The 21,795-nt window shown below is 46.2% G+C and overlaps 1 protein-coding gene across 1 annotated transcript; it reads right to left on the bottom strand.

Moving 5' to 3' along the window:
- Window positions 1-5,357: 5,357 nt before the first annotated feature.
- LOC142574429 (uncharacterized) lies at window positions 5,358-6,830 on the bottom strand. The gene is made up of 2 exons (XM_075683514.1): window positions 6,190-6,830; window positions 5,358-5,648 (listed from the first exon to the last, which is right to left on the bottom strand). Exons 1-2 carry the CDS (start codon window positions 6,659-6,661, stop codon window positions 5,605-5,607), a joined length of 516 nt encoding a protein of 171 aa, XP_075539629.1. The 5' UTR covers window positions 6,662-6,830; the 3' UTR covers window positions 5,358-5,604.
- Between the last annotated feature and the right edge of the window lie 14,965 nt (window positions 6,831-21,795).

Raw genomic sequence — 21,795 nt, 5'->3', positions numbered from 1 at the left:
GGTAATGCATTATGCGAAAAACCTAATGCATAGGAAAGACTATATTTATACACACGAAGCTGACACACAATTTAAGTCGCTCTAGGTTTCTCCGTGCAGTATATTCAATTTATTATGTCGTGTGGTTAGAGCAAAATTAGTGTAAATTACGCACTAAATTATGTACCCTGGAAAACTTTTCTTCAATATGCACCTGTGCGCGCTTCGAATGAGTAGCGTTGTAAAATTTACATACATGGCATTTACCATAGTTGCTGAACACGGATTTCCTTTGCCCTGTGTCGTGTACAGTCAGCTACATATACCTGCCCCCCCCCCCCCCTTTTTGTACTAACCATACTGCGTGCCACTGCACCTATATGCACGTCAGTAAACCTCACGACACAGAAATAAAAAAAAAGAAGCGCCTATCACCTATGCCTGCATGTTGTACTGGGCCTAAGCTAACCAAGCATGGGCTGTTGCTTTTTATAGTGAACACAGGCACCATGCTCATTGCAAGTATGTGTCATGTCACTAAGCAAATATGCAATTTCATTGTACCACTATTTTTTTATCACATGGATGTATCTGTTGAGAGGCAAGGCAAAAAGCAGTCACTTCTCAGAACTAATCAGCTTTTTTAAAACACATTTCTAACTTTTCAATGACACTTGCTGCTATGTGTTTGTCTCCAGAGAGGATACTTGATTTGACTTTCCAATCGGAGACATTACATAAATATACCATGTTAAGATGACTGCCTGGAGCACGTGAGAATTTTCATCTTGGTGTAACATACTGTATCTTGATTTTGCTTACATTTGGTCAAATGGTACACCCAATATACCCACATACTAGTTTTCTTGTCCAAATTGCATGCCAATGTATTTTGATTTTTTGGCATTGGCTCCTCTGCACTACGTGAAGTCGCACTGCACTGGCTCTTTCACATCCTCGTGTCCTTGCAGCTGCCTTCTTGCGTTATATAAAGCGGGTGCCTGAAAAATATCGCATGCAAAAGTCAACACAAGGGCATGGTGCAAAACAACATCAAGACAGTCAAGGCCATGGCAATAAAAGAAAGTCTTAGCTCTTAGTCTTCTTAGTGAAATGCATGCAAAACATCCAAATGACTGCAACAGTCAACTGCTAAATTAACTTCAATTTTAGACCTACACAGAAAAGAAATAACGGACAGTTCATCCTCGTTCGGCACGAATGTTCGAATACTCCTGCTAATGAATAGAATATTGGTCATTTTCAGACATCATAGGTCTGTCATGAGTCTGGTGTATCGCAAACACCACTTGTGACACATCCTAAGCACATGCCCAGTGTGCCCCCCGCACCATCCCTGGTTGTGCCACTGCTGAAGCCATAATTTGAGGATTATAGCTGCAAACATGATGCTCAGTAGGGATGAAAATATTGTCCTTAAGTTCAATGGATATATGTATGTGCCTATAAAAAAGGACAACAAGGCTTGTTATGGCAAGCTTACCCACATTTCAATACTAACAAGAAAGTTCACTGCGGCCTGCATCTAAGCTTACTAAAAGGCATGAACTTATTTTCATGTATGAGGTGCGCAATGGAGTTCATTTTTTACAGACCCGACTTACTGCTGCAGTTTGAAATCTAGCATTTTAGATTCTTGAAGGCATGTAAAAGTTGCAGTTAAACCGCAGTTATTAGTTTATTACGCCAACCTATTGTTATGTGTACGACAGACTGGTCACACGGAATTAAAGCAACATTTTATTTTGGTATTTTATTTCTCTACTAAAATACTCAAGCGATAAACACATTTTGATCTGCCATGCAATAGCAAAATGCACACATTACGCTTGTAACCCCCAGAGGAAGGCTGATTTAGCTATTCATATGACATAACTCTGACACGCCAACTCATATTAGCAAATGCAAAGGCATGTCCAAAACAATAAGCGTATGCAAAGCGCCCTTGCAATTGTAATTCCACACAGCAGCCGTTATATTCGATGCCGATGCATAACTAGCTGCTCGACAATTCACCGAGTTCGTAGACATAAGCATCCTTTCAGTTTCGCACCGTGCACGAAAACCGCAACAGGAGACAAAACCAGACCTACCTATAATCACACCATTTCAATACAAGAGCAAAAACAGTTCAGTCTTAGGGATAAACACTGTGAGAGCGATTTAGTGCGCGACGGCGACGAGCGACGGCTCCGAGCGACAAAACGGGCTGTCGCTTGAACAGATGGCTCGGTTCTGGAAATCTAGAAATCGTCGCTCGTCGCCCGAAAGTGCTATGAGCGACTAGCCAATAGCACGAAGCCGGAACTGGATGTACATCGCTCAAATACTACCGATTGTCGCGCGGAACGAGCAAATGATTCAATTTTTATACGTGCAAGGATAAGAACGTAGGGCAAGACCTCCGGAAATATTTTATGCTACTTTTTATAGCAAAATACATCAACGTAAATTACTAAAGCACGCGTCACGCGTGATTGCAGCCCTCATGCCGGCAACACCGGGGAGGCGTCGCTCAATATCGTCGCTCGCACGGATACGACTTGTAGGCGACGAGCGAACGCGACAGCCATCTCCATCGCGTCGCTTGTAGCTGCCGCGCGCAAGATCGCTTATATGGGGTTTATACTTTTTTCAGCATAAAACATGGATTCCTCATGCGTTTTCAGTAAGTTCAAGATAACGCGCCCAGCTGACCTCTTGCAGCATGCAGCTGAATGCCTGCGGCAAGGTTTCTAACTAGCACTGGTGCTGCACGTAACTTCAGTGGTCGCAGATTCCCCCTGCGCGAGACACCGTCAAGCGCGCGGTTTATTTATAAAAAAAGCATGCTGCCAGCAAAATGACGCCTTCTGTTATGTGATTCCTTAGTTCAACAGCGTTCCGTACACAGTAGACTGCCAAATTGAACAAATTCAAACACACAAAACGCACGCTAATCACGCTCCGCATAGGCTCGGAATCACAGGCTGGTGAGCGAACCATTTTAAGGGTCCTCTCGCCTGGCGTCTTATTGAACATACCATAGTTCTGGCAGCGTTTGCGATCTTTAAAGCTCTTACGGACAACGGCAAAGTGATAAAATCACATGCAGTTATCGCGACGACTGGCTTTTTCGATTGACATCGAGACACAGCGCGTATGCCTAGTCCTTTGTCAATCGCGTCGGCTAAGCGCAGGGACGACTTCCTGGCGATAGCATGACATATACGGACACTGTGCTCCTAAGTTAGAATTCACTTACCGTGGAGGATTTGCTGTTATATCCAAGGCATGACGAACGACTGTCGTGTTTTCGTGGCGACGCGAGATGGCTGCCATACGATCTCCCTTGGCTGGCCTTTGGTGTTGCTGTGCTGCTCGGTGGACGGATCACCTTTCTCCGGTGCTGTGTTGTTCCGCGATCTTGAGCGCGCGCGGTGGAGCAACTCCGAGCGAAAAAGTAGAGCGCTCGCTACGCGTTCCTTTGAATTGCGGCGGCCTGTTCTCTTAAAGCAAAACGATGTGTTCTTTGCTCAGCGTGCATGAATGAAACATTGCCATGTTCGGGGCCAGCCACCTACAGTTGAAGCAGAAGATTACGCTACGTTTTGTTCTCTATTGCCGCAAGAGTAGAAAGGGCATTCTACTCTCTCTCTGAAGGGGAGAGTGAAAAGCACATTTCACTCTCTCCTTGGTGAGAGAGTGCACAATGCATTTCACTCTCCTCGACATTCTGCGAGAGTAAAACGACGCTTTGAAGAGTGAACCGGCCGCTTCACTCCTGCGATACCCTTCCTAGTTTTTAGAGTGTAGTTGAGTCGTCGGTGGTCGGTCACCGGACTGTTGATTTTCAAGGAAAACGCTCGCGCGTTCGTTCGTTCGCTCTCACGCTAACTATATTGCGCTCTCTCTCTCGCTTTCTCTCGCGTTCTTTTGTTCTCTCGCTCGCTCAGTCTAATCGCTTGCATTAACAATCATCGACGATGGTTTCAGCAAATTTGTTTATGTATATGTGCTCACAGTATAGAATTCGTTGCCACACTTCTTACGAAGCACTGTCACTAGAAACGACTGTACCGATGTGTCCCTCCGTTGGCACAAATAGTGAAGTCGCTTATTAACTCGATACATTTATTTGTGCTGCATGTGACTTTCATGGTTTAGCGCTCTGGAGCCAAGCTCCAAGTTGTTCATGGGTCCCAGGGGAAAGCGCGTTATTTGATGAATAATGTATGCTTACTGTATTGCATATGCATAAGATATCACCTAAAATTTCCTATGGAGGTAAACATGTGCACACACACATTATATATATATATATATATATATATATGTGTGTGTGTGTGTGTGTGTGTAATGGTTCACGCATACGTGCTTATGCAAAGCATTGTGAAGTTGTACATGCCAGAATAGTGAAAACGTTCACTGCGTTCTCTTTCTTTTACACACGGAGGAAATAAAATGAAGCTACTGTTTATAACCAAACCGCAGTTTTCGCTATTCAAACGTTGGGCACAAAATTTTAGCTTTGTACGCACGAAAACTGTGCAGCCCTCGTGCCTCAGCAGTAAAAAAAAATTTAGTTCAGCGTTAAGGTATTCACATCCCTGCATTGTGAATAAGAGGAAACACGGCAAAGCTGCCTTGTCCAGCGAGAATATTGAAGCATTTGCATGCGACGCTGCTCATTTTCCAGGAGCTCACTGTCACATTTAGTGATGACACCTTTGATATGCCAAACACACTGGAAGGAACCGGGTAGTCATACAGATCTTTCTTCCTGCTGAAGGCTCGGCCGACTACCATTGCCGTAAGGGCCGCTTCGATGTTTCTGTACTCACGCTCCACTTCCTGTTGGGATGCCAACTTCATTTGCATTCCTTCGTTTCTTCTGACGTTAGGTTAAGACCACTAAAGAATTTCTTTTTCTTGCCGCACTCATTCTAATGTAGGTAGAATAGAGGAGCAATAGACACGACGAGTGCTGTTTGGCAAGCGAGGAATTCTCCCGCCAAAATCGGCGCTGTCGAAAATGTGCCCGGGACGCTTGATAACTAAAAAGATAGAGCAAGTCATGTGAAGTCGCTTTCAAAAAGTATTCACCCCTCGCTTTTAAGCTGCCTGGCTTCCAACGTTATCAAAACGTATTCACCCCTCGTTTTTAAGCTATCTTGTTTGGAACGTCTTTGATGCGTCAATTTTGGTCAAAAATCCGTTTCAGACGTTGAATCCCTTAATACGACGTTTTCAAGACTATGTGTGCTACCTGGGTGTGAGCACTTCAGCCGATTCGTCGTCTAGCGTTAGCTGTTGATAAGCTTGAGCTAGATCCAGCTTTATAAAAAAATTTGCTTGAACCCAGAGCTGCGAGCATTTCAGCGGTAGTGGGCAAAGGATACCCGCTGCTTTTAATAGCCTTGTTTACGGTGCTACGGTAGTCGCCGCATAGGCGTAATGTTCCGTCTTTTTTTCTTATCACTACCAGTGGTGTGGCCCAGTTGGAGTACGCGACGGTTTCCCATATCCCTTGTTGAACCAAGCGATCCACTTCCTTGCCCACGTCGTCCTTGAGGGCCAGTGGAACTGGTCGACTTTTGAGAAATACAGGTTGGGCGTCGTCTTTCAGTTCGATGTGAATTGGTGGTCCGTTGAAGCCAGGAAGGTCGCTGCGAAACACATCGGAAAATCGTGAGGGCACGTCTTCCGCGTTTACTTGCGCGATTCCCCGCAAGCAAATGCCTCACGGCCTAAACCAGTTTCGCCCAATCAGGCTGTTGCCTCGATTCTTCACTACCAACAATGGCAGCTTTGCCTTCCCGCCCTTGAATTCTACCAAGACGGTTGCTCGACCCAGCAGCGGTAACGCCTCCTTTGACCAGGTTACCCGATTTCTCTCGATTACTCGAAATATATATTCACTCACAATTGAGCACGATGCTCCGGAATCAACTTCCATCGGGACTTCTTGCCCTTGTATCTGTACTTTAACCATAAACTTCTGTTCTTGCTCATTTACTTCGCAAAGTGAAAACAATGCACTCATTTCGTACATGCCCTTGCTCTTTTCAATTTTCCTCTTTTGCTCAGGCGTCTTCCGGGCCGCTCTACTTTAGTCTTTTGAACGACAAGCCCTCGGTATATGTCCAACCCTTTTGCATTTGAAGCATGCCGCTTTTCTAAAGCTGCATAAATGTGGAGCGTGCTTACCGTTGCAATGGTAGCAACTAGATCCCTCTGCCGTGGCGTCTTGCTTCGTGCGGGTTGCTTGTATGATGCCCTGGAAGTCCTTCGCCTCGTCTCGGCCTTGCATCCGTATGTCTCGCTGTTGCTTGGCTGTCGCTTCTGCGGTCGCGGCCATGTCGTACGCAACGTTGAACGTAAGGTCGTGTTCTGCGAGAAGTCGCTGTTGAAATGCTTCGTTTTGGAGGCCGCATACGAAACGATCTCGCATCATGATGTCCAACGGGAGCTGCTCGTCGCCAAAACCGCAGTCTTCGGCTAGCTTCCGAAGCGCCGTGACGTAGTCCGCAACCGATTCCTCGGCAGCCTGGTTTCTCTTGTAGAACAAAAACCTTGCGTATAGTTCTGAAGGCCTTGAATGCAGGTGCTTGCGAACCGCCGTCTTAATTTCCTCGTAGGTTGCTGCTATCGCTCTTGATGGCTTCACCAGAGTCACCATGAGCCCGTACGCTTTTTCGCCTCAAGAACTCAGCAGGACGGCTCTTTTCTGTTCTTCTTTCGCTATCTTGTTAGCTTCGCAGAACATTACGAGCCTCTCGACGTAATCGTCCCAGGACGCGTTTGTGCCCAGACGATACTCACCGATGCGGCCGACGGCCATCGCCGCCGCTTCCTCGTCGCCAACTGTGGCGTATCAGCCGGACGCCAGGGTGGAACAGACAACGTTTATTGATGCCGTGCCCTTTTTATAGGGTCATGAACATGTGGTCTGCCGACTGCTGCTTGCGTGGCCGATAAGCGATTATCATGAATATGTAGTGTGACAACAGAAAGTACACAACAGTATACTTTCTGTTGTAGTATACAACAGAAAGTATTACAACGGATCGCTCTTAAACCTCTCGCTGGTTTAACAGAATTTCAAGACAGCGTCTCGTGCTGTTGTGTTAGAGGCCTGGGAAACGTTTCGATTAGCGGCAGCACTAAACCCTGGAACGCTTCAATGAGCAACTTTCTACAAAGGCTGTAATGAATCTACGCAATGTTTATCGCTCGTCACCTAAAACATTGGTTCGTGTTTGGAATAAATATGAGCAGAATGACACGAAGAGTTTACTGAGGATAGCGGGGGAAAACAACTAATTGTCATGTATAACACAGGAAATATGGGAGAAAGCAAGTATCCGTAAATGTTTTCAGAGCACACAAGCCAGCTACACAATACAAATTTTCGGCACACGTCACCAAACAGAGGGCCTCATTTCCTCAAAATATGAAATACCTACTTTTCTTGCTACTGCCGGTAAACAAATAGTAGTGTAGATTTTATTTAGAAACAGCGTGAAATTGCAATCGACTAAGTCAGAAGTGACACGTCTTTAGAAGAAATGAATGTCAGTCTAATATTGGTCGTGAAATGGCTCTGCACGTTACATCAAGATCATTTTCACGAACATATGTACGAAAATCCTAAATTACACAGTGAAATTCGAATGTTACACTTGTAATGATTTGATTTTTCATCGTGGTTAGGTATAGAGACTACAAGACTACAGGCTATCTCAGAACAGAAGATCGATAGTTCCAGCAATTGATAATCCAACGATTTGAAGCAGTAAGAGACGCCAGTCATTGGGCCCGGCTGCTAATTGTACTTTATCCGGACCCCCCTTTACCTTGCATGTCAGCTATAGTAAGCTGAGTAGCGTGGAGAGTTGGGCTAGTTGGTGATCAACCATCATACCGTGCTGGTGAATATATATATATATATATATATATATATATATATATATATATATATATATATATATATATATATATATATATACCAGCGCACCCTCGGGTGTCAACGATAATCAAGGCAAGGTACAAGACATGGCTGCTTCACCTGCAAGGTCTGATGATAGTAAGCTGATTGTGTTTTCAAGTACGGATAAAGCAATACACCCCCCCCCAGAATATGACACTGGTCATGATACCAACAGCGCAAACTGACATTCTTTAGGGCAGGAAACACCCAGCGCCAGGCCTTCTCGGCAACGCCGGCGTGTGCGGCGAATTCTGTGCCTCATCGGTTACAGCGCGTCCTGAGCAGGCAAAAAAGACAATCCTCGAGGCCCAAGCAGGCAATACATACTGAAGAAAACCATTGCTTCCGTGGCCAGTATACTAATAAATAAAACCTGGCTTGAGCTGTGCTTTTATTGGACTTTCCAGCGTGCAGCCGAAAGGGCACGCTTTCGAAAGTATGCGTGTGTGTGTGTGTTAGGGGGGAATGGCATACTCTGGCCTCACTCCACTTTTCACAGTGTAGTGGCCCGTGAACTCCCCCCCCAGACCTTGCTCCTTCGGTAAATCATTATCATCATCATCATCATCATCATCATCATCATCATCATCAGTCTGGTTACGCCCACTGCAGGGCAAAGGCTTCTCAAACTACCCCGGTCATGTAGTAATTGTGGCCATGTCGTCCCTGCAAACTTCTTAATTTCATCCGCCCACCTAACCTTCTGCCGCCCCCTGCTACGCTTCCCTTCCCTTGGAACCCAGTCCGTAACCCTTAATGACCATCGGTTATCTAGCCGCCTCATTACATTTCCTGCCCATGCCCATCTATTTTTCTTGATTTCCACTAAGATGTCATCAATACGCTTCGGTAAATACGCCTATGCAAAGGACTGGTTAGGGGAGGCGCAAGAAGACAGGCAAAGTGAAGGAAACCTATCCGAAATATTTCACTAATTAATCCCCGTCACAGGTTATCTTTGTCAGGGGTGCACGCCTGTAGTTCTCGCCTCATTCTGAACTTTTAATACATAAACGTGCTGAAAGCAGCCTGGTAGAGCTGTAGAAAAGAACAAGGATTAAGGCAAGAAATATGTGAATTCTAACTGTATTTGAAATGAATTCCTTTCATATTTACAAAGTATGTACTGTCGTTATACAGTGTGAATGTGGTTCAAATGTTTATAAAGCTTGCTTACGCAAAAGGAGGTACTCATGCTGAAATACTGGTTCAAGATAAATTATCTAGCACCTTGATTGGGCTCAAGAAGAAGGGAGTGAATAGGATATTCCTGGGAAATTAGGAATCACAAGCTCTATAGTAAGAGCCGTCTACAGCGCAAACTTATGGCATATGTCCTGAATTTAAAAAAAAATGAGCAGATACACTGTATCCAGCACGCACGATAAGAAAAAAAAAGACGTGGCAAGATTGTAACACGAGACTTTTACAATGTTCTGATGTTCTTTTGGTAGGTATCCAGTAACTTCAGCGAAGTTGCCAAATTTCGTGCACCGATAACGTAAGCTTACAAAGAGAGAAATAAAGAAAAGGAAAGGCAGGAAGGTTGATCACGTTGGACAGCGGGAAGGAAGCCGGAAGAAAAAGAAGGAGAGGAAAAAGTAAAAGAAGGACAAGGTGATGAGCTCGCCCAGACAGTGGAGTTTACGCTCAATCAAAGGCGGTCGCAGAGCCCAGTCCTCCTCAAATTGTACATCGGTGTGCCAGCGGCTCTCCGTGCGGAGGGCGATCGAGTACACGCACTCAATATTGCTTCTTCTGTCAATGCTTGGCCTTTCGGTCGGCTCAAACTGGCACGCAAAATGTGTCTTGCATCATCAAAAGAAGGGCAGTCAATAAGGATGTGTGGTATGGGCATGCCACAATGAGAAAAGTTACAATGTCTATCGCACCAATATGGAAACTGTAGGTGTTGATGAAATCCATGACCTGCCACAAGCGACTGCGTAAAGTGGGCAGTTTCATCCCACTTGGATAGACCAGACGGTAATCAAAGAATCAATGAAGGGTCTAGGGAATGCTGTCGAAAGTTGGCACTTTCCTCGGAATCACATTGTTTCAATGCATTTCGGTGAGAAATTAGGCGAAGTGGCCACGCCACATCTGTCTTTGACAGTAGCACAAGCACGCGTTGCACTTGTTTGTTAGCCTTGAAGAATGGCTCATACCAACTATGGGGGATCCCGGAAAATCGGATGAGTTAAGAAAGTAATGAGTCGACTCTAAAAAGAAGCACTGTTGTGAAATTTTGAATAGGTAAAATAGTTGTCATATGAAAACGTTACATTTTAGCAGGACAACTGCCTAATTAAATTTTAAACCTCACAACAGCGGCATCAACATCCCAGTGATAATGTCCTAGAGAAGAGGCTCCCGAAGATAGAATATCGGGAATTGTGAGATTCAATCAAGTACCATGAAATTGTCCTTCTGAAGTGGGTCTTTCCAATGATCAAAAACGGCGACTTGTTGGTGGACGGTACGGGCTTCTTTGTCGGTTCTTTCGTTACCGACGACACTGCAATGACCCAGAAGCCATTGAAATTTGGTCGTTAAGCAATTTTTAACAGGGCTATCGCGCCATTCTTTGCTTTCGAAAAGTTGTGGCTAATGCTGCGACTTCTCAAATTTGACAGAAGGGACGATATTCCTGGCGGCTGTGGCGAAATGCAAGGGTAATCTATTTTGCAGGAACGATAAGATAACTAAAAAGTTTTGTTGGTTTTCCATCCTGATGTTAACAATGCAATACGTAGACGGGAACACGAGACGGGAAGACGACACCGGGAGCAGCGCTCGTGGCATCGTCTTCTCGCTTTGTGTCCCCTTCTACGTTTTGCGCTGTGAACACCAGGTTAAGATAACGCTTTCCTTCCTTCAAGATTGCAGCATCGGTCTGCTTCAGGGAAAGGACGATAGATAATCTGTTTTATCTCGTTGTAACTTTGTATCACAAATTAGTTTCCCAATATTATGATCTGCGGAAGAACCCGCCCGCACTATCCCAACCACCCCCTTACACCTTCCCTTCCCCCCGACCGATAAGCAAAAACACGTATAAAACCGCGCGAACCATTAGCAGCCAAGTCTTGATTAACCTGCAGTCGCCCGCACAACACGATAACTGGTTAGTTGTAAAGGCATTCATGTAAATAAATACACACCATTTTCTTTGTAGGTGCTCTTCGAATCGCTTATGATTTGCTGTCAGTCATTCCATGATGAAAAACTACATTTGTTTGATCAACAAAAAAGCTAGGTATTGCGCACTCTGACTCTACGTCACTCTACGGCACTGTGACTCTACGTCGTTCCAATAGTCAAGAAAATTTGAGGTTTCGCTGGTTGTTATAGTTAACCATATGACTTACCGGAAAACGGGATATGAGAAAAAATCACTGCCCCTTCCCGTCTGTGAAGGTGATCGAACAGCCAAGCTGTGTTAGTTACACCGAGTGTTAATCCGTTCAAGTCAAACTTCGAAAGCTGTCTATTTTGTAAATCTGTTGTTTCACCATTCTTTCACCTCATTTTCACTTTTGCTTGCTTCGCGTGGTGAGCATGCTTCAGAAGTGCGTTTTTTTACGGCTCTCCCACTGTCTTTTCTTGCGCGTGAGCCAGGATTGATTTGGTGATTGACACCTTTGTGTTTCGTAATGAGGCTGCAGACACGTTTGGCTGTGACGGAGGGAACGACGTCAGTGACGGTAGGCCCACAGTCCACCGCTGTCGCTTGGGTTCGATGTCTCAAGTTTGCTCGGTAGCGTGGTTAGCAGCATCCGCGCGGCATTTCCACTTGCGATTCTTCATATTTATTTTCCTTTAAAATGAAATCTGTCCGTTACGTAAGACAATGAATGGCTCATACATCAGTAAACGTAGGCTCACCACCACGGCGATAGAAGAGAAGGGAAATTCTACGCTGGAATGACGAGCGGCAACTGTGGAAGAAAAGGAAGACGCTCGATCCATTGCTGATGATGATAGTTTGAGCGAAGTACGACAACGGCAGCACACAGTCCGCATAAACAGCTCGGCTGTAAAAGTTGAATATCTGCGCAGCCTCATAAGGCAACCTATTATTCGCATTTACAGATTCTACTACTATGTGTGACCAACATTGATTGTTACAGGGTGCTCCCTAAATGAACGTTTCCCGAGATCCCGTGGCCCGTAAACTTTTGTGGCTGACTCCACAGGACATGCACAACGAAAGCAGAGCAAGGAATATACGTACTTGTTAGTTATAAGAACTTACCTAAATCGATAAAAATTGGACAGCTTCCGAAGGCAACGAAGGCGAGGTCTATTAAGCACGGGTAAACATAAACTTTTTTTTTGCTAGCCTCAGTGTTTCTTTAGCCCCGTTCACAACCTGATTTCAGCAGGGTGCATGTGCAGTGCTTGAAAGCCATCGCAATCATTATCAAAAATAGAAGAAGAGAAAGAAGTAACAGCGGCCGCAGTGCTTGTACCGGTTGATTTGTTTACTGGGTCCCTGAAAAAAAAGGTGAGTGCATATATCTCGAAAATTTCAGTTCTGTAGAAAACTATGAGCGCACGAAAAATAACAGCCGTGAGTGAATCTCCTGCAGCGAAGCTTTTTGTTTTTCATTGCATCATTTGTTGAAGCGAACAGTAGTTGTATTTTTCAACTGCAATGCAAGTCGAGTTCGGCACCCTACCGTGGTCAGCCACTTGCGACAGAGCGAAATTCAAATTCGTACGCAAAAATGTGGGCACGCGTAATACCCCAGGTTAGGAGAGTTGATGCGGAACCTATTTCTATGGTGTCGTTCCTTATGCGAAACAATGTGCGGCTGCGGGCCATGAAACCACTTGAAGGACGAAGAATGTGGGATGCTTTGTCCTAATTCGCAAGAAGGCCTGTATTACTGACAGAATTCATGGAACATTTCACCGACTGGGCAATGGCTACTTTAGCATCGCGAAGGCGCTTAGAGGAAGCAGTGGTGGCATGGGCAATCATCCAGCAAGTATCAGTGTAGCAGAACAGCGGTGATCTTCTTTCACCTCATTGCTGCTTGAACGCTTAGTTGCATGTCCGTACTAAGCGACCTAATTTTCTGAATAGAATCAAACATGAATACATGGAAAGGTTACGTTCAATTACCGAATCAAATGTTGTATACTTTCAGTTCGTAACGAAAATTAAAAACCAATAGTTAAACACAAGTTATGTTTCATCGAAAAGATGTGATAGCGAGGGAAGTAATGATGGCGCTGGATATAAAAAAATCACCGCCTAAGCACACCGTACAGATGGTTAACCAGTGAAGCTTAAAGGTGCGGCCCCGGTGTTTATCACTGGGTTAATCGCGACGGTTCAATTAACGAGGCTTGGTAGGCTGCGGGTCCTCGGTACGCAGTTGCTGCTTGCGCTCGGCTGCACGAGCCTGTTTTTGAGCTTGGGCTGCGGCATCGGCACAGCGCAGACGAGCTCGTTCCCGGTTCTGCTTGCGGCGTTGATCCAACGGCGCCTGCTCCTCAGGAGAACGTCTGACGCGTGGCCTGCCCATTTCGGAGCCGGAGAGAAACTGCTGCGCGCGCACTCGGCTGCGACGAAGAGTAACGATGCCCCAATACTGGCACAGCTATTCCAACACCACCCAGATAGCACAAGGCCTTTTCATCCCGATCCATGACGTCATGTTACCCGCCATGGTTGCTTAGTAGCTATGGTGTCGTGCTGCACGAGGTAGCGGGATGGAATCCCAGCCATGGCAGCCGCATATCGATAAGGGCGAAATCAAAAACATCAGGGTACGTAGATTTACTGCACGTTATAGAAACCCAGGTTGTCAGAATATTCGTAGTCCCCCACTGCGACGTGCCTCATAATTGGATTGTGGTTTGGGCACGTAAACCCCATAATTTATGACGTCATGTTACTTGGGCCGACTGCCATAAGATCTAATGGGGATGCTGCCGGGTATGTAACAGTGATTCTGACGTCACCGTTTTCATCACGACAACCTTGTCAATAGAAATTTCTGATCAGCTAGCTTGCCGTCATGGATCGGAGTAAGCAGGCCTTGGGCTATCTAGGTGGTGTTGGCTAATCACACACCTCTCTTTCTCTCTTCTTTTTTGCGCATGCACATGGGATTGCGCCGGAGGTTTTGGCGCACAGGCGACCGACAGACGGGCGAATCGGCTAGCCCATGTGCGGCTTCGCTGTAAAACCTGCAGGCGAGCCAGCTGGCCCTGCTGGACAACGAGCTTGCGGCCTCGGATATCTTACTGTTCCGTTGTTTTCATGCCGGTGTGTTTTTATGAGACAGTGAAGTTATGGCGCGTAATTATGATGAGCATGTGCGAGGAGAGGCTTAGCGTCACTATGGAACACTTGTTTGGAAGAAATATTAATTAAAAAACGTCAGTTAATAGTCGGCGAATACTCTTGTCATTTAGTTTGTCAGCCTTGTCTTCGTAGTACCAACCATCAGTACCAACCATCCCAATTTGCTGTTCCCCTAAACTGTCACATAATAATAATAATATTTGGGGTTTTACGTGCCAAAACCACTTTCTGATTATGAGGCACGCCGTAGTGGAGGACTCCGGAAATGTTGACCACCTGGGGTTCTTTAATGTGCACCTAAATCTAAGCACACGGGTGTTTTCGCATTTCGCCCCCATCGAAATGCGGCCGCCGTGGCCGTGATTCGATCCCGCGACCTCGTGCTCAGCAGCCCAACACCATAGCCACTGAGCAACCACGGCGGGTAGACTGTCATATACAAATCATATAATGTATACTTAGAACGAATACTTCAACAGAAACGAAAATTCAACAAATTCATATAGGGAAATGTTGAATAGAATGTTAATCGAATAATAGAAATAGTTTGTTGACGCGAATCATTGCTGCTCTGCTTTTAGCCACGTTTCTTCATGCGTTCCGCAGGGATTGGTTCTTGGACCGCTTTTCTTTCTTATCTATATCAATGACTATCAATACAGAACAGGTATTCAGCTTTAACTCAGGAAAAGGACCTTAGTGTTGAAGCAATAAACGACAATCTTGTGGGCATCATTAAGGAGTGTGCAATGGAAGTCGGTGGTAACTCCGTTAGGCAGGATACCAGCAAACTATCGCAGGAGACGAAAGATCTGATCAAGAAACGCCAATGTATGAAAGCATCTAACCCTACAGCAAGAATAGAACTTGCAGAACTTTCGAAGTTAATCAACAAGCGTAAGACAGCTGACATAAGGAAGTATAATATGGATAGAATTGAACATGCTCTCAGGAACGGAGGAAGCCTAAAAATAGTGAAGAAGAAACTAGGAATTGGCAAGAATCAAATGTATGCGTTAAGAGACAAAGCCGGCAATATCATTACTAATATGGATGAGATAGTTCAAGTGGCTGAGGAGTTCTATAGAGATTTATACAGTACCAGTGGCATCCACGACGATAATGGAAGAGAAAATAGTCTAGAGGAATTCGAAATCCCGAAGGTAACGCCGGAAGAAGTAAAGAAAGCCTTAGGAGATATGCAAAGGGGGAAGGCAGCTGGGGAGGATCAGGTAACAGCAGATTTGTTGAAGGATGGTGGACACATTGTTCTAGAGAAACTGGCCACCCTGTATACGCAATGCCTCATGACCTCGAGCGTACCGGAATCTTGGAAGAACGCTAACATAATCCTAATCCATAAGAAAGGGGACGCCAAAGACTTGAAAAATTATAGACCGATCAGCTTACTGTCCGTTGCCTACAAAGTATTTACTAAGGTAATTGCAAATAGAATCAGGAACACCTTAGACTTCTGTCAACCAAAGGACCAGGCAGGATTCCGTAATGGCTACTCAACAATAGACAATATTCACACTATCAATCAAGTGATAGAGAAATGTGCAGAATATAACCAACCCTTATATATAGCTTTCATTGATTACGAGAAAGCGTTTGATTCAGTCGAAACCTCAGCAGTCATGGAGGCATTACGGAATCAGGGTGTAGATGAGCCATATGTAAAAATACTGGAAGATATCTATAGCGGCTCCACAGCCACCGTAGTCCTCCATAAAGCAAGCAACAAAATCCCAATAAAGAAAGGCGTCAGGCAGGGAGATACGATATCTCCAATGCTATTCACAGCGTGTTTACAGGAGGTATTCAGAGACCTGGATTGGGAAGAATTGGGGATAAAAGTTAATGGAGAATACCTTAGTAACTTGCGATTCGCTGATGATATTGCCTTGCTTAGTAACTCAGGGGACCAACTGCAATGCATGCTCACTGACCTGGAGAGGCAAAGCAGAAGAGTGGGTCTAAAAATTAATCTGCAGAAAACTAAAGTAATGCTTAACAGTCTCGGGAGAGAACAGCAATTTACAATAGGCAGCGAGGCACTGGAAGTCGTAAGGGAATACATCTACTTAGGGCAGGTAGTGACGGCGGATCCGGATCATGAGACACAAATAATCAGAAGAATAAGAATGGGCTGGGGTGCGTTTGGCAGGCATTCCCAAATCATGAACAGCAGGTTGCCATTATCCCTCAAGAGAAAAGTATATAATAGCTGTGTCTTACCAGTACTAACCTACGGGGCAGAAACCTGGAGGCTTACTAAAAGGGTTCTACTCAAATTGAGGACGACACAACGAGCTATGGAAAGAAGAATGATAGGTGTAACGTTAAGGGATAAGAAAAGAGCAGATTGGGTGAGGGAACAAACGCGAGTTAATGACATCTTAGTTGAAATCAAGAAAAAGAAATGGGCATGGGCAGGACATGTAATGAGGAGGGAAGATAACCGATGGTCATTAAGGGTTACGGACTGGATCCCAAGGGAAGGGAAGCGTAGCAGGGGGCGGCAGAAAGTTAGGTGGGCGGATGAGATTAAGAAGTTTGCAGGGACGGCATGGCCACAATTAGTACATGACCGGGGTTGTTGGAGAAGTATGGGAGAGGGCTTTGCTCTGCAGTGGGCGTAACCAGGCTGATGATGATGATGATGATGATATCAATGACTTGGCGCCTCTCTTAAAATTTAACGTTCTTTTATTTGCTAACGACTGCGGTATTTTTCGCGAAATAAGAACTGTTAATTACACTACCTTCTTATAGTCCAATCTTGATGCTGTTGCTACCTGGTCCAAAGCATGGTTCATGGAGCTTAACAGTAGCAAATGTAAAACAATGCATATTTCTCGCACTAAGACCTTCACATATTCTTTTTACCTTAACAATGTTCAATTAGAATCAGTCACCTCGTCGTCAGTCGCCTTGGCATTCACATTGTCACTAACTTAACCTGGAACCTTCACACCGAACTTATAATTAGCAACGCAAACCACATGTTAGGCTACTTACGTCGTAACTTCCTTGGAGCGCCCTCGTCACTTAAACTATTGATGTACAAAACACTAATACCTTCCAAGCTAGAATACGCATGCTCGATATGGAATCCAAGGCAGGATAAACTTGTAATGGCGCTAGAACTGGTTCGAAATAACTGTTAGATTTTTCTGTGTAACTACAATCGAGCCGCTAGTGCTACTGCCATGAAGTGCAATCTTGCCCTCCCATCCCTGTCTGCGCGCCGTCAAGTTTCCCGACTAACTATTTTTCATAAGTTGTATTATCATCCTGTTCTGCGCGATCAATTTGTCTCTAGGCAACATTACCGATCCCATCGCATCGACCACAGCCACAAAGTTGGAATTGATATTTGCAAAACTAAGCATTTCTTTCACTCTTTTTTTTTGCACAGGAGTAGTCGCGATTGGAATCACCTTCCTTCTGATGCTGTATCTTTCAGTGATAACCAACACTACCGAAATTCTCTAGCTAACAGTGTGTAAACAGGGTCTTTGTAATGTCGGTTTTTCATGTTATTGTGTTAATATATTATGTATTTTTTTCCAATGATATATATAGCTAACATTGTATTATGAGCGAATATTATATCTTCCTTTACGTTTTGCTTGTATATTAACACCACTCCCCTCTGTAATGCCTTTGGCCCTGACGGTATAATAAATAAATAAATATTCCATTAGTATTCAAAAATTAGATTATTCGCGCGTATCTACTAAGTAGGAAGAGGCGTCGCCGCGAGGTGTACGGCGAAGGGTGACGGCAAGGGGTTTCAAAGCAGGGACAGAAAAGAAAAACGAACGGCATCGTGCGCTACAGAGGTAACAGTTCTCTTTAAAGAGATCTAAACCAACAGCAAATCTAGCGTGGTTGTACAAAGGAATTGTGGAATTGGAAAAGCCACCGAGCAGCAGTTGTTGAAAAGCAGCGTCATGCATAGAACCATTTCTCGAATCATTTACATTGATAAATTGGTTTTGTCAAAACTGTTAAAACTGGTGCACCAGTGGCTACATTTGCGACCGGCTCTTAACCTCTCTGCAATGTTTTGCAGCACGTCGGCCATGCCAGTCGACTAGTATGCAAGGAGATGGGCCGAGTATTCGAAACATTTGCCAGCGAGCGTACTTGGGACGCATAGCCTGAAGCCCTCACAAGTATCGCTAACGAGCACGTAGACTGAATTAAAGAACACAACATCGAAAAGACTTGCAGGCAGTAAGACAGCATACTGAGCTGTCTGGCGGCGCCAAGAAATGAGTCGCCCATTTCACGGACAGATACGCCGTGAGGCTGCCATGCGGTCGAGCAAAAGCGGCTTTGTGCTCCTCTGTGCTGTAAAGCTGAATTCACACAGAGGCACACATTGACGCTGTTGCGTTTCGCCCGCGACACGTGGTTTTGCCGGCGCGACGGCGGCGGGGCGGCGGACATTTTGGCCCGATCGTCGTCACCGCAACACTCATCGCCAGGTGTTTCCAGGCGCGTCTGCGGCGATGCGACCGCCTAGGGATTTCGTTCCAGTCATTGTGCCCGAAACAGGCGATGCCAAAGCAGGGATCTCATTCCAGTTATTGGGCCCGAAACAGGCGATGCCAAAGCAGGGATCTCGTTCCAGTCATTGTGCCCGAAACAGGCGAAGCCAAAGCAGGGACCATCTTCTCGTTACAGTCATTGTGTCCGACCGGCAGCGCCACGACAGTGTGCTGCGCAGCGCCACGACAGTGTGCTGCGCAGCGCCACGACCAGTTGCTACGAGATCTTGCGCAGCGCCACGACATGGTGCTACGGCATCGCTACGACAGTGTGCGTCACCATTAGCCCATTGTACATTCACGTGCTCGTCTTTTGAGGGGTTCCTTCTTGCCCTCAACTGCGAGAGTATAAAAACAGCTGCCCCCGGACGCCAGAGGAGGGCTCCGATTTCTTCCGTTGAGTGAAGTGCTCTCCCGTCTCTCTACTTCGGTCAAACCTGACCGCCAACTCTTTGCGATGTTAAAATAAACAAGTTGTTTCGTTGTTACCTGTCGACTCATGCTTTGCCGGGACCTTCGGATGCTTGCAGTTGTACCCCAGGCCGCCAGGCCAACGCTACCCTTGGGGCTTGCGACCCAGGTACAACCACGGGCGTCAGCGCCGAGTTCCCAACAGATCGTACCAGCAGTCGGATCCAAACATCTGGTGGCAGCGGTGGGATCACCTCCGGTCTAAAATATCTGGTTGCCAGCGGTGAGATCGCCTACGACTTCAAACAACTGTCTGCCAGCGGCGAGATCACGACAACGGAGGCCAGCAGCAAAGAGATGCAGTTGACAGTATGCTGAGCAGCTCAACGACGATCCGGGAGCAGTGCAACGAGCCCTGTGTGACGACTGGTTGCCTGCAGCGGAACGACTGCGCGGAATTCCTGCCTGCGAGGTTAGGTGAGTGCGGGACTTTCTTCTTCTGAGCTTTGCCAGGCTTTTGTTAGTGTCAGAAACAGAGCTGGTAATTGTGGTTGTCGTTGCTGCCGGGTTAGTTTGCGGCAAGACAATAGTAAGCAGTAGAGAAAGCAGCATTCAGAGCAGCCATGGATTTGAAGTCGTTGCGCAAACCGAAATTGTTGGAGCTTGCAAGAGAGTTGGGTCTGGATGTCTCAGACAAACTAAGAAAGCCGGAACTGATAACGGCTATTCTTGAGTTAGAGGCTGAGGATGACGAGCTGTCGGAATGCCTTGAGACTATTGAGGAGAGGTCAAAAAGACAGGAGCGCGAACTTAAAGAGCAAAAAGAGAAACATGAGCGCGAACTTAAAGAGCAAAAAGAGAAACAGGAGCGCGAACTTAAAGAACAGAAAGAGAAAGAAGAGCGTGAACGTAAAGCAGAGAAAGAAAAAGAAGAGCGTCAACACGCTTTGGAAATGAAGCGTCTCGAGATAGAGATGGAACGCGCTCGTAATGGAAGTCAGGCACACGGTGCAGGAGAACGCGTATTGTTCAAAATGACTGACCTAATGCGGCCGTTTAAGCTTGGAGAGGACATTGGTTTGTTCCTGGTTAACTTTGAGCGAACGTGCGAGAAGCAGGGGTTCTCTCGGGAAACGTGGCCACAGCGCTTGCTCACTTTGTTACCCGGCGAGGCGGCCGACGTAGTCGCTCGCTTGGATAGAGAGGAAGCAGAGGATTTCGACAAAGTAAAATCGAGTCTGCTAAAAAAGTACCGGCTGTCTGCGGAAGCGTTCCGTCGGAAGTTTCGGGAAAATGAGAAAGGCAGAAGTGAGTCATATACAGAGTTTGCGTATAGGCTTATGTCGAACATGCAGGAGTGGCTCAAAGAAGAGAAAGCGTTTGGTGACCACGATAAAGTTCTGCAGTGTTTCGGGCTAGAACAGTTTTATAGTCGGTTACCGGAGAACGTGCGATACTGGGTCTTGGATAGGCCAGACGTGAGTACGGTGGCTAGAGCCGCTGAGCTAGCCGAGGAGTTTGTGACGCGTCGAGCTCGCGGAGCTAAGGACGGTCAAAAGGGTGAATTTGGCTCCAAGTCTGAGAGGCCAAGGTTCACGCCCATGAGATTTAAGGGGGACACGCGTAGTGAGGATGCGAGTGAAAGCAATCCGACCAAACGTAAAGAGACGGCAGCCGAAGCCGAACGCAGAAAGCGGTTCGAGATGAGGCGAGCGGGCGTTTGTTATACGTGCCAGAAGCCGGGTCACTTTTCGGCGCAGTGTCCGGAAACAACACCAAAAGTTGTGTTTTTTTCAATAGGCAGCACGGACGAGAACATGAAGCTTCTCGAGCCTTACATGCGAGACCTCCTCGTGAACGGGAAAGAGTGCCGAGTGCTTCGCGATTCCGCAGCTACGATGGATGTAGTTCACCCATCTTACGTAGAACCCCATATGTTCACGGGCGAGTGCGCGTGGATCAAGCAAGCCGTGGAAGCTCATAGCGTGTGTCTGCCGGTAGCAAAAGTGCTTATTGAAGGACCTTTCGGAGCGCTTGAGACGGAGGCGGCAGTGTCATCTATGCTGCCACCCCAGTACCCGTACCTATTTTCAAACAGGTCCGATCACCTCCTGCGCGAGAAGGGGCTTTTGTTTGGTGAAGCTAGTGTTCAGGCCTTAACCAGATCGAAGGTTCGGGAGCTCGCTGCAAAGGCGGTAGTTGCGGGGCCGACGTTATCAAACAACGAAAAAGGGTCAGAGGCGCAGCAAGCTGATATTCAGAGCACGCCCGAACAGAATAAAATTGAGTCTGTAGCGTTGAAGGCGCCAGATACTGGAGAGGAAAATCCCGACGCGGGAAAGTTAGAAGAGCTATCTACTGGTTTGCTCATCGCGCCTACGTCAGACGGACTTGATAGGTTGCTAAAAGTCAGCCGGACGGCTTTGATAGCCGAGCAAAAAAAGGATGGCAGCCTGGAAAACGTGCGCTGCAATGTCAAAGAAGGTATCGCCAGGAAAACTGCGCGTTTTGTGGAAAGAGGT

This window comes from Dermacentor variabilis, chromosome 3 (genome assembly GCF_050947875.1).
Source record: "Dermacentor variabilis isolate Ectoservices chromosome 3, ASM5094787v1, whole genome shotgun sequence".
Classification (NCBI taxonomy): Eukaryota; Metazoa; Arthropoda; class Arachnida; order Ixodida; family Ixodidae; genus Dermacentor; species Dermacentor variabilis.
Note: the sequence above shows the minus strand (reverse complement) of the source record. Positions and strands in the feature narration are given on the sequence as shown.